Genomic DNA, 13,635 nt, shown 5'->3' with positions numbered 1-13,635 from the left:
TGAGGATTACAAACTGCTTGGTCCATGTGTTACTCCACAGGTAACCCTGGAGCATGAGGACGATTGATTATTAATTTGATGTAAAGTCTGTTAGTTAATTGTTTTCCCTCCATTAGTTCCAATGGTAAATGGTTTACTTCACTGATGTTGATTTTGAATATTAAGAGTCACTTCAAAACATTCCAGAGTTTCTGTTTCTTTACCTGTGCTGGATTTTCAGAGAACAGAAACTTAGCCTTAAACAAATAAGACATAATACAGCAAAACTATATTTGAGTATGATATCAAATATTTGTAATATTCTGCATCATAAGATATTGTAATAACGTAACCCAGTTTAACCAGTCTAGGGAGTGAAAATAATAATATTCTCTTTTTTTATGTCATTGAGGAAAGGAAACTAAACACAGATTCCACCAAAGAAAATTTTCTGAAGAAGCCCATTTTACATATTACAAAATATTTTTGTAAAGACCTTTTAAGTCTCACATATTCTTTGATGAGTGCAAATTTCTGATTCGTGCTTTAAGCAGAAAATCTTTTTTTTTTTTTAGCAGAAATAAAAGCTTAAGACATTATAATGTGTGTATCATTTCATTACAAAAATAATGTCAAGGTCTGGGAGATTATGGGAGACTATGCTATGCTGAGGAACGCTGATGAGAACCCTGGAAGATCTTTGGTTATATAAATTGATCTTTAGGAAATAATAATAAAATGTAATCAGAATTACATTTTTTTTAACACAACCCTATCGCACAACACAACATGTGTACCTATATTTCCTAATCTGAATAAATGAAACAATTTTTTTTAAATTAGGAGTGAGAGGAAAAGTTCTATGAATCAAAATCCTTCTGCTTTCTTTCTGACTTTGTTCACTTCATACGGATTTGAATGTTCCTCCCTAAAAGAACAAATATTTCAGTAGAGGGCATGTGTTTAAAGGCAAGGAAAGGCAAGGCAAGTTTATTATTAGACAATTCAGTACAAGAACAATTCAAAATGCTTTACATGAATTGGACAATAAAATCGAATGAAAATAAAAGCAGATTAAAAATAAATTAGATGAAAAACAGATAGTAACACAAATAAAACACTTGGACCACTTAAACCAATAATAGCTCAGGTAACAGTTTAACTTCAACATTCAAAAACATTTCTAACAAATGGGTTTTTAACTTTGACTTAAATAACTCAGGTTTTCAGCACTTTTACAGTCTTCTGGGAGTTTTTTCCAGATAGGTGGAGCTTATCTATGTTTGGTTCTACAGTAGTTCTGGGTGAACAGAACTAGAGGAGCTGAGTGGTCTTGGAGTTTAAAGAAACATTTTATTAAAAGAAAAATTATAGGTTTCACATATCATTTCCCTTTTCTGTGTCTATATTACAGTAATATAACTTTCTACCAGATCAAGGAAAATGCATCAAAGCTGAATTAACTTACTTCATTAGACACTTCATTGTCTTCCTTAGCTATTTTGATGTACATCACTATTATTTTCTATGATCATCATTAGGATTTCAGAGAGTTTCAGGTTTATTCACTGGTTTATTCCCAGGGATGTCAGGAGCTCCTTGATCCTTCTCTGCATTTCAGGGTCCCTGAATCTTATTATGTTCTTCTGTTTATCAATACTAAACTGTCGATAAACAGGTTCTTCTTGAATCTCTACTGCCATTATGTGGTATTCAATAGACCCGCATGTATCATTCTTATCGAAGTATAAATAGTCTGCATAATATTTGTAAAGCATCTGTTTTTCTGCTGGATCCAGATCTTGTCTGTCCAGAAGCTCTCTGTAAATCTTGTCAGCTTTCTCTATGTCTACCTTTGAATAGATGGCAGCTAGAGATATTTTTTCTTTCAGGAAACATTCAGAGTAAGCATAAATCACTTCTTCCCACAGACGGATTGTTTTGTTAATTATTCTGGGATCAGGATTGCCTTCCTGAGAAAAAATTTTCTTTGTGTAGCATTTTGCTGCAGACCTCTTTACAAAACGTGAATCAGGATGTCTCTTCAAGACCTCGTCGGCTATTTCAATGGCTTCGTCTAGAGATATGTACTTTCTATACATCTTCATTAGTAGGTTGATCCCACAGTAGTTGTGCATTGGCTTTTCAAGAATTCTTATAGCTAAATCATTTGCTTCATCCTGAATTTGTTTTCTCTTTGCACCCTGTGCATCCAGATAAAGAGCAGCAACATATAAGTTGTCTGGATCTCGTTCTGTGGCTGATTTCACTTTTTCCAAGACATCAGGAGTCATGTCCTTCATGTAAGCTTTGAATGGATCTGCTGATAATATGGCCCAGCTGGTCTCCCATTCAACGTTGTCTGGCTGCATCCTCACAGCTCTCTGGAAGAGCTCTGCAGCCTGCAGCTTCTTCTGTTTGTCAAACTTCATCAGGGTCCAGGCCTTCTCAGCACAGACCTCTGGGTGGAGCTCTTCCTCAGTTGGAGCTGGGTATTCCCGCATCAGAGCTTCAACCTTTGACAGGTAATCCTGACTCTTCTCATCTTCAGTCATAAGATGGTGCAGCCAAGCCAGATTCCCAAAGTTCACCATCAACCAGGGACCTTCATCAGAGTTTTTAAGGCGCTGGAAGGTCTCAGTGGCTCGTCTGAAGAACTTCAGGGCCTCTTCAGTGGAGCCTAGCTTGTACTGGATGAACCCCTGCAGGTTGTAGATGTGACCCAGCCAGATGTTTCCCTCATCTGTGGCGATGTCCTCCAGTGCATCCCTGAGATAGTTCAGTTTGTACTTGAAAGGTTCTAGATTCCAGGTGAAGTGGCACTGCAAGGCCTTCAGTTTGGATTCCAAGGCCTCTGTAGAACTGATGAGGAAAATCACATACAAGTAGAAGAAAGAAATTTATGGGATTTTAATTTGCTTTTAACTTCTAGAGGATATGAAGAAAATATGTTTGAAATTAATTATATGAATAATATTTTTAAGGAGGAGAGAAGAAATTTAAAAAAAGAGGCAAGACATTATGATTAGAACAGAAAAAAAAATCCAACAAAGCTTGAACAAGTTCAGTCTAGGCAACTGGAAGTGAAGCTTTCTAGAAGATGTTCCGGGTATTGTTCCAAAAAGTGCTTTGTAGGTGGTTGACAGGTTATGTCTAATATCACCTCCTCTGTTGAGAAATGGTTTTTCCAGGTTAATAAAGATGGCTTCCTTAAACTCTCGCTCAAACCATTTGTCTTCATTTGCAAGAATTTGGAAGTTGTTGTTCTCAAACGGGTGTCCTTCAACCTTCAGGTGTAGATGAAGGCGAAACATTATTCTAGAAAAATTCACATCCAGTTGCCTAGACTGAGCTTTTCAAGCTTGACATGACCTGGACGACTGAGAATCTGCACAGATATGATCCAACACAGGTGGGAATAAGAATTACATTTGAAAATCTATCTGGATTAAACATTTTTGAGCCAATAAAAACACATATCATTCAAAAAGATTAAGAAACAAAATAAATGTATAATCTTAATTAAAAGTGTATTAATTCAGGATATACAACCTTCACTTTTTATGTTTTACTCTGATCTAAAAATGTGAGTGTATAGAATTTTTTAGATTTATCTTTGAAAATACCAAATTAAAAGCACCAAAGAAGGCAGGAGAGAAATCCAAAACAGAGAAAAGCAAGAGTATAAAAGAGCTGACCTAAAAATGAACCAGAGAAAAGTTCCTATAAACACTATGAGGTATTCATTTTCAATTAGGTTTCCAATATTTCTCATTATTCCATCACTTACTTCATGTTCCAGCTGTTTGAATGTGTGAGGATTTTAATCCTTCTCATGAAATGTTGTCCTAGAAAGTTCTCAAACTCAACTCAGAGACACTTTAATATGTTTAGATGTAGTTGTAGAACATCAGAGAGGCGCTTTGAATAGAAACAAACTGGCTCAAACATCCTTGGACTGTTTGAATTTATTTTGACTTTGCAAATAATAAACAAATGATAAATGATTCAGCAAAGCTAAATTTAAGTAAGATATTAAATACTTGTCATGTTCTGCGTCATACAATATTGACATAAGGTATGTCAGTTTAACCATTCTAGGGAGAGGAAGTTAAAATGTTTCCTTCATGTTATTGAGGAAAAGAAACTAAACTAAGATTCCACCTAAGTAAGTTTTCTGATGAAGCCAGTTGTAGATATGTTTTTTTTTCTTCAAATAATGCATTTTAAGTCTTACACATATTTTAAGTGCATATTTCTGATTCTTGCTTTAAACAAAACATCTTTTTTTTAGCAGAAATAAAAGCTATTATTGTATTATTTCATGACACAAATAATGTCAGGATCTGGGAGACTGTCTTTTACAATTAGGTTTTTAGAAATTCTCCTCCGGGGACCTTGGTTAACTTGATGGCTAATGGTTCATAGATGTTTTCCATCAACCTCATCCAGGAGCTTTGTAATTAGTGAGGCTGTTTACAGCCTTTTCAAGCTTAGGGGTTTTGGCCAGGGAGTAAACTCAAGTCTGGGTTCTTTCTCACCCTTTTTCGAAAGAAGGAGCTAACCTTTGAATTCTCTTCTGTTTCTTTTCCTAAGATTTTCAAACATGCTTCCCGTACAAACCTTCGACACAAGTTCCAAGATCCAAGTTTCAAGAACAATCGCCTGGTTTCCACCTCTGTCTAGCAGCGCCTTAAGTATTGGACCTTATTGCTCCTGGACCGAGACCTGACCCCCAGTCTTTTCCCTATGATCTGGCCAAAATTTCATTTATTGTTGGGTTACTTACTGGGAAGGCAGTGAAGTGGGCGGAAACCTGGTTCACGAATTATAAACACTTTGATTGTACCTATACTGACTTTGTTGAAGAGTTCAAATTAACCTTCAGTTCTGAGATTGACAGGACGGGGGTTTCCTCGTCAGCCTTTTACTGTATTGAACTCAGTATTTAGCCTCCACCTCAGGGTGGGACTAAGCTGCTTCAAAAGCCAACTCATTTCAATAGGTAGATTTATCTTTTAAGGTTAAATCGGCCCCATTGGAAGAATCTAAGATGCTAAAAGAGCTAATTAAATTAATCAGAGAGGAGAAGTTCTAGAAATGAGAGAGCAGCTCAGAGACAACCTTTTCCCCAATCAGTCCCACCACTGCCTCCTCCACCGGTTACTCTGCCCAGAGCAGAACCTAAGACCATGCATATTGGGTGGACCCATCTAACTCCGGAGGAGCGGCAGCACAGAAGATAATCTAATCTGTTTTCTTAGCTTTAATCAACTCTGGTTGTGAGTGGAATTGAATTGATCATGAGATTGAAAAACAGGCAAGGATTTCCATCATTCCTCTGAAGTCTCATCTGTAGGTGTTCCCTTTGAATGGTGGATCTTATCCCAAGATAACTCACTGAACCTTGTCATTGGAAATTGTCATGTCAGATAACCACAGCATCCCCATTTGTCAGACTGTGAAAGCAATATGAGTCCAAGGATTTACTCTAAAAGGGGCAAGAAGCATAGAGAAGGAGCTCGATGGAGCTTGCAAGGATAGTTGAGAAGAGGATGGAGGAGGTTGGAATCGGGGTTATCCCAATCAAAGTCTTACATGCAAAACCAACTCAGATGCTTGCTGGTTAGCAGATTGAGCTGCTGGTTTAAAGGAATTTTAAGCTGGATGCTGATTGGGTTACAAGGAGATGTGGTTGAATGATAATTGGTTGCTCCAAAGACAAATGAGCCTCTGATTAGAGGAGGATAAGTGAAAAAGCTTATTCAGTTTAACTTCCTCCCAGGCTTCATTAAGTAAGTAAGCAGGTAAATACACATAAAAATAAATTCAACTCAATTCACAATATGTAATCTCAGAGCACTTTACGGAGACAATTCAATCAGATCATGCAGTCAGATTGGCTTCCAAGTAAAAAGCTGATTGCATCAACTCACAATCTCCACAGCAATTAACCAATTTGGCATGCGGTGACAGTGGACAGAAAAAGCTCCCTTTTAACAGGAAGAAACCTACAGCAGAACCACAACCAGGCTTTATGTGAGGCGCCCTCTGCCAACTTCGACAGGGGATACATAGTTAATCAGACAAGCTCTAAGCCAGCTGTCATGTCAAAGTGATAAAATATAGCACACTTAATTAGTCACATTAAAACCTGAGCCTTAGCCATCTCTTTTTGTTCAGTGTTTAGTTTGCTGTTTTCCTTGACATGATTCACCTCTCACCTGCCCTCAACTGACTCACCCTTTAAAGAGGCATGTGACCAAAACCACTCTGACTAGGGAGGTAACAATCCTTTTGTTAATTTTCTGTCTCTGTTAGACTAGAGAGATCTATATGCAAATTTCAGGCCTTTCAAACATCAATAAAAAGTTCTAAATTTGACATCTAGATAGGTTCAAATTACCAGAACCAAAAGCCATGAGTGTATGAATTTAAACATTTATATTCAGCTGACAAGCACAAGAAATTATGATAATATCAACAGCTGCTTGTTTGTAAATCTATAAGCTGATTTAATTTTGAAAGTAAATGGTACACATAAGGGCATGTGGAAGTAATGCACACTCCTTGCCAGGGCTGTGCTTCAACAGTTCTTTGTTCACATCCTTTAGGTAGATGTGGAACAGTGAGGTAGAGAAACAGACTTTTAATCTTCTTTGAATGAGTTTCTCTAGAAGAAAATATGTGTTAGAGGTAAAAGTAAGAAGTCCTCTTCTGTTGAGTTTCAGTATTTATTTTTGACAGACTTTGCTTTCTTTACTCTTTTTTCAAACTACCTGTCCTCTTCTTAGATTTGAACATCCTCACCATGAAAGCGGTGTCTTTTGCTTTTAATTTAATTTTATTAATTAATTTATTTAATTAGGACAGAGCACATTAATGAACAATCTTATACTTCTGTACAGATTGTAAATAAGCCAGATTATAGTATAGTTGCTAATTTACATCTGTCGTCCTGAGGCAGGAAGACAAAACAACACAAGATCACATAATGCAATATCCATCAAAACACATAGACACACGTTCAGACAATGACATTACAACAATAAAATTAGTGAGTGCATGACTGGGAACTTTTAAGAAACTGTTTAAGGGGCTTTTTAAGATGCAGGTGAACTATCTGCTCTGTGTTGATGGCTCTCCTATGCTGTACAATGAATTAATGCAGTTACTTGATTTCTCAAATATAAATGTCAGCACACTCCTATCTGTACCAGATAAACATCGCTTTTCCTCCTACAGATGTTGTTGTGTTTCCCGAAAAACACCATCAGGTGTTGGACATCCAAGCCCATAAAGGAACTTGGAGGTTTTTCATTCTGTTGTTGAGGCTTTTACATAGACTGACATCTTTGACTGAGATAAATCTTTCTTTTTAACTTGTTCTGTACCAATGTTTGGTTAAAAAAAAAAATAAAAATCTGTTCAGTTACAATGCATATTTATTTTTCTCTTAGTTAATCTGTTCTGCATTTTAGATCATTGTTTTTTTCCTGATGAGTTTTTGTTATGGTTTTTAGAACGTTATTTTCTAACAATTAGTTTTATTTCTGGGTTTTTAATTGTATAAATATGGGATTTGTTGACGCTGTGGGACAAATATGTCAAATACCTCTACCACAAATTTTACCTCTGTTAGTTTTAGCAGTAAAGGATTTACTTCACTGAGGTTGATTGTATATTTTCACAGTAAGTATCCATAATTTCTGACTCTGATTTTCAGTTTCTCTTCTTCCTCTGGATTTCAAGAGAAAAGAAACTTAAGCTTTAAACCAATTGGACAGGAGACAACAAAACTCATATAATCAATTACCAATCAAGCATGATATTAAATGCTAGGAATGTTCTTCATCATATGGTAAACCAGTTTAACCAGATTAGGGATAGGCAGAGAAAAGGTTTTGTTTGATGATACATTTGTTAGAATAATTATGTTTGGGTAATAAGGTAATCTAACTGTTGTAACTGGTGTTAAATATTCTTTATAAAGTTCATATTTTAAATGAAAAATATTCTTTAAGCAGTCTGGGGTAGTAATCTAATCTGACATTTAATTGTTTCATCTCCTTTAAGCTTACTATCTTTTTTACTGGAAATAAAAGCTTAAAACATAAGGTCTTTAGCACTTATTATATTTATTGTTTTTTCACCTAATTGGAAAAGAAGTTGAGGTGGTGGAGGAGTATAAATACCTTGGTGTTCACCTGGACAACCACATAGACTGGAGACAAAACCGTGAAGCCGTCTACAAGAAGGGACAGAGCAGGCTGTACTTCCTAAGGAAATTTAGGTCCTTCTGCGTTGCAGCAGGATGCTACATATCTAGTATGTTGTGGAGATTCTGATCTCTTCTTCCATCCTCTGCTGGGGTGACAGTATTAGAGTTAATGACTTAAAAAAGCTCAACAAGCTAATAAACAAGGCCAGCTCTGTTCTAGAATCTCCTCTAGAAACTCTGGAGTCGATTTCACACAAAATAAAAAAGGGGTATATATATATATATACCCCTTTTTTATTTTGTTTTTTTATGGCACATGAGGTATAGCGATCATTTTGTATTAATTAGTCAATTAGCCTAGTTTTTTATTGTGATACAACTTTACTTGCGAATATTAATAAAAGCTGCTTAAATTGAGGTATAATTGACTTATAACTTCATTGATTTAGCTCCATATTCCTCACAGATAAAAAAAAAACAACAGCGTGAATTTAAAGCAACATGTTATGTGTAGTTTTCCTTAACTTAAACTTTAACAGTTCAAATCAGTTTTTTTACAGTGTGCAAATTCACAACACACGTAATTACAGTGCCCTTTACAGAGACAATGATGAAATCATACAGCCAGATCGGTCAAAAGGTATTTTATCAAAGAAAACCAGCTGACTGCATCCAGTCGCTGACCTTGCAGGATTTGGTCCTTTTGGATGAGCATCTTGCAACAGCAGACATTTGCTTGCATCGAATCTTTGACTCTGCAGCAATCTCTCACAACAAGCATGAAATTAACATCCTAGGACTCAATAATCTATCTGATTTTTGTTTGGTATTGGTCTCCGTAATTTCGTGCATGTTGATAAATGAATTAGATATAAGTTTTAATTTAGCATCACTATGTCCTCTGATATATATCATATGTTATTTAGAATTTAGTTTGTTGTGGAGTGAAAATACATTAATCTAGGAAACTAGGATTCTGGAAAAACACATTTTTAATGGAGATGTTTTCCCAGTAGGCAGGATCAGCCTCACTTTTAAAAGAGAAACTGTGCTGTTACTTTTAGTGATTTGATTTAGAGTTAAGAAAAGTGAATACAATAAGTTTGTTTTGTAGGAAGATGTTAATAATTTATTTCAAGGCAATTCTTTTTATACATTTTTTTAATGTGTGAACCTGAGAAACACCTTGGCTGGGCTGGGTCATTTTTACATATCAAGAATCGATTCAATGCCCATTTTCAAGTTTTAGAATGATTATTTTACATCTTGTTGCATGATAAATCTGATTGCTGAAAGTAAAAACAGTTTTTTAGCTGTTATGCAAATTTATTAGTTATTCATTTTATCAAATTTTATCAAATTTCATCAGGAAATTAAGGACAGTGCAAAATGCTTTCTTTTCACTTTTTTAAAATAATACGGTTCTCACCAGGATATTTTGTGAGTGTGGATGTTGTGCTGCACCCATATCAGCTTTCTGTTTTTCCTCATTCCTAATTAAGCCAATTTTTGTTTCCAACTTTTCTCTATATTGAGAACTATCAGATTGACCATTTGAGATGTCCGCCTGTTGTCAAAGTGGGTGAGCTTCACGTAAATGCATTTTATGTGACAGAATAAAAAAACAGACCATCTGCACTTTTGGTTTGACAAAACACCCATTTGGGATTCTTTAGGAATCCTGACATTTCCCCTCTGCTGATGGGGTGGGAGCGCATATGTTCACTTACCTGCAAGCAGACCCAGAGTAAGTCTAAGTTGATGACATAGTCTGAAAAGCACAACGTTCATGTTTTCATAGCGCTTGTCTCATGAAATATGCAAACAAGGAGTTATGTTCCAACATTACCAGCAGACTGCTGCTGAGAAACGCTGATGAGAAACATGAACAATCTTTCGTTATATGAATTGATCTTTAGGAATTAATAATAAAATGGAATCAGAATTGGAATTTTTTATTTTTTTTATAACACAGCCCTATCACAAAATACAATTTGCGTACCTATATTTCCTAATCTGAATAAATAAAACTATTTTCTTAAATTAAGAGGGAGAGGAAAAGTTTTTTATAAATCAAAATCCTTCTGCATCCTTTCTGACCTTTGAACACTTCATACGGTTTGAATTTACCTCCATAAAAGAGCAACATTCAGTAGAGGGCATCTGTTTAAAGAGAAGGGTTGAACTAGAGGAGCTGAGTGGTCTGGGAGTTTAAAGAAACATATTATTGCAGGAAAAATTATAGGTTTCACATGTCATTTCCCTTTTCTGTTACTATATTAATATAACTTTTTACCAGATCAAGGAAAATGCATCAAAGCTGAATTAACTTACTTCATTTGGCACTTCAGTGTCTTCCTTAGCTATTTTGATGTATTTTTCGCTGTTTACATTTTTTTTGTATTAGTAGCCAGTGGCCAGTGTCACTCATGGTCAGAGTCATGTCTGTTACAAAACATCACTATTATTTTCTATGATCATCATTAGGATTTCAGACGGTTTGAGGTTTATTCACTGGTTTATTCCCAGGGATGTCAGGAACTCTGTGATCCTTCTCTGTATTTTAGGGTCCCTGGTTCTTTCTAAGGTCTTCTTCAGTTTATCGATGCTTAACTGTCTATAAACGGATTCTTCTTGAATCTCTACTGCCATCATGTGGTATTCAATAGACCTATATGTATTATTCCTATTGAAGTATAAATGGTCGGCATAATATTTGTAAAGCATCTGTTTTTCTGCTGGATCCAGATCTTCTCTGTCTAGAAGCTCTCTGTAAATCTGGTCAGCTTTCTCTATGTCTACCTTTGAATAGACGTCTGCTTGAGATATTTTTTCTTTCAGGGAACAATCAGGATAAGCATCAATCACTTCTTCCCACAGACGGATTGTTTTGTCAATTATTCTGGGATCAGGATTGCCTCGCTGAGAAAATACCTTCTTTGTGCAGCATTTTGCAGCAGACCTCTTTACAAAACGTGAATCAAGATGTCTCTTCAAGACCTCATCAGCTATTTCAATGGCTTCGTCTACAGATATGTACTTTCTATACAGCTTCATTAGTAGGCTGATCCCACAGTAGTTGTGCATTGGCTTTTCTAGAATTCTTATAGCTAAATCATTTGCTTCATCCTGAATTTGTTTTCTCTTTGCACCCTGTGCATCCAGATAAAGAGCAGCAACATATAAGTTGTCTGGATCTCTTTCTGAGGCAGATTTCACTTTTTCCAAGACATCAGGAGTCATGTCCTTCATGTAAGCTTTGAAGGGATCTGCTGATAATATGGCCCAGCTGGTCTGCCATTCCACGTTGTCTGGCTGCATCCTCACTGCTCTCTGAAAGAGCTCTGCAGCCTGCAACTTCTTCTCTTTGTCAAACTTCATCAGGGTCCAGGCCTTCTCAGCACAGACCTCTGGGTGGAGCTCTTCCTCAGGTGGAGCTGGGTATTCTCTAATCAGAGCTTCAACCTTTGACAGGTAATCCTGACTCTTCTCATCTTCACCCATAAGATGGTGCAGCCAAGCCAGATTCCCAAAGTTCACCATCAACCAGGGACCTTCATCTGAGTTTTTAAGACGCTGGAAGGTCTCAGTGGCTCGTCTGAAGAACTTCAGGGCCTCTTCAGTGGAGCCCAGCATGTACTGGATGAACCCCTGCAGGTTGTAGATGTCACCCAGCCAGATGTTTCCCTCATCTGTGGCGATGTCCTCCAGTGCATCTCTGAGATAGTTCAGTTTGAACTTGGTAGGTTCTAGATTCCAGGTAAAGTAGCACTGCAAGGCGTTCAGTTTGGATTCCAAGGCCTCTGTAGAACTGATGAGAAAATCAAATAAAGTACAAGAAAGAAGATTGATTAGATATGGGATTTTAATTTGCTTTTAAATTCTTTGAAATGAATTATATGATATATTCTTAAGATGAGAAAATAAATTTAAAAAGAGGCAAGACATTATGATGAGAGCAGAAATTATGATCCAACAAAGGTGGGGAAAATATCTACAACTGGGAACTTATCTAGATTAAAATATTTTTGAGCCAAATAAAAAGTTAAGAAACAAAATAAATGTGTAAGCTTAATTAAAAGTGATGTATATCAAGAAATACAACCTTCAGGTTTTATGTTTCACTCAATGATTTTACTTTGAAAATACCAAATTAAAAGTGCCAAAGCAGGAGAGAAAAATAAAGCAGAGGACAGTGAGTGTGTAGAAGAGTCAACCTGAAAAGAACCAGAACAAAATGAACAAAGTCCTATAAACACAATGGGATAATAATATTATGTTAGGTTTTCAAATATTTCTCATTATTCCATCAATTACTTCATGTTCCAGCTGTTTTTAGTGTGAATGAGTTTGAATGTTTCAGGATTTGAATGTTTCTCATGAAAGGTTGTCCAAGAAAGTTCTGATTCTCAACTCAAAGCCACTTTTATATGTTTGGACGTAGTTGCAGAACGTCAGAGAGGCTGTTGGAATGGAAACACACCAGTTCAAACATTGTGGGAATGGTTGGAACTTAGTTTCACTTTACAAAAGTAGAAACTTCACCAGAGAAGTAAAACTTAAGCTTCAGATTCTGTCTTATTTATTTTTTCTTAACCTGAATGTCTATATAAAAAGTTGCCTATAATCCAGGCCGCAGCTCTTTTTTGATTAAATCAGAACCAGAATATTTCAGTTAGTTTGATGAGAAATCAAGTCAAGTTGGGTTTGATACAAAATAAACCAATTTAATATTTAACTAGACTTCGGATTCGTTTCTGCTTTTTGATAAACAGCTGATTCAGAACCAGAATCACCACTAGGAACTTTACAACAATACATGCTCTTTATGGGCAGAAACATAAAGTCGATTTTAATAATCATTCAGACAGATTTAGAGTCAGTCACTTGCAATCCAATATGATCTGCTTTCTGTTTACTCCTTTACCCTAACCCCTTACATTAGAAACATTTGATTTCTGATTTCAATTAAACAGATTTCAGACAAGTTCAATATTGGAAATGTAATGGAATTTAAATAAACTGACAGTTTGAACGCATTTCTATATTAAACAACACTTAACCCCGTGGTACTCCACAAGGAACCCTGTACTGCCAAGAAGGTTTAATATTAACATGAACAAACTGCAAAATGTCAGAGAAATCAGATTTAATACCTTTAACAGAAACCATTGATGGAAAGTTAGAAATGGAGAAATATGATCTGATATTACAATTTTCACCAGAATACTGTCTGGAGCGTTTTTGATCACCAGACTTTGAACATTTTGTTGACTGCATAATAGTAAAAAATTACAAAAGTGTTGCTTTGAAGTAATAAACTGACCACTCTTTGCTCACCTCAAGGACAGGATAGTTTTGTTTTAAGATTTTAAATTATTACCTGACTTACTATGTAGATTATTTCCAAAGTTTTTGGTCCAAACACAACAATG

General features: G+C 35.9%; 1 protein-coding gene across 2 annotated transcripts; it reads right to left on the bottom strand.

Annotated features, from left to right (window-relative positions):
• Positions 1-1,359: 1,359 nt before the first annotated feature.
• On the bottom strand, positions 1,360-12,637 carry LOC119791239 (interferon-induced protein with tetratricopeptide repeats 1-like). Of its 2 annotated transcripts, none has more exons than XM_038297236.1 (2): positions 12,518-12,635; positions 1,360-2,841 (listed from the first exon to the last, which is right to left on the bottom strand). In XM_038297236.1, the coding sequence occupies exons 1-2, from the start codon at positions 12,520-12,522 to the stop codon at positions 1,545-1,547; spliced, it is 1,302 nt and encodes a 433-aa protein (XP_038153164.1). In that variant the 5' UTR covers positions 12,523-12,635; the 3' UTR covers positions 1,360-1,544. The 2 variants fall into 2 exon arrangements, with proteins under 2 accessions (XP_038153164.1, XP_038153163.1); XM_038297235.1 differs by lacking the exon at positions 1,360-2,841 and adding an exon at positions 10,454-12,011 and having other exon boundaries at positions 12,518-12,637.
• Between the last annotated feature and the right edge of the window lie 998 nt (positions 12,638-13,635).

The sequence above is a fragment of the Cyprinodon tularosa genome, unplaced genomic scaffold (assembly GCF_016077235.1).
Source record: "Cyprinodon tularosa strain WSP-4 unplaced genomic scaffold, ASM1607723v1 ctg385, whole genome shotgun sequence".
NCBI lineage: Eukaryota > Metazoa > Chordata > Actinopteri > Cyprinodontiformes > Cyprinodontidae > Cyprinodon > Cyprinodon tularosa.
The sequence above is the reverse complement of the archived record's forward strand: the minus strand, read 5'-3'. Positions and strand labels throughout refer to the sequence as shown.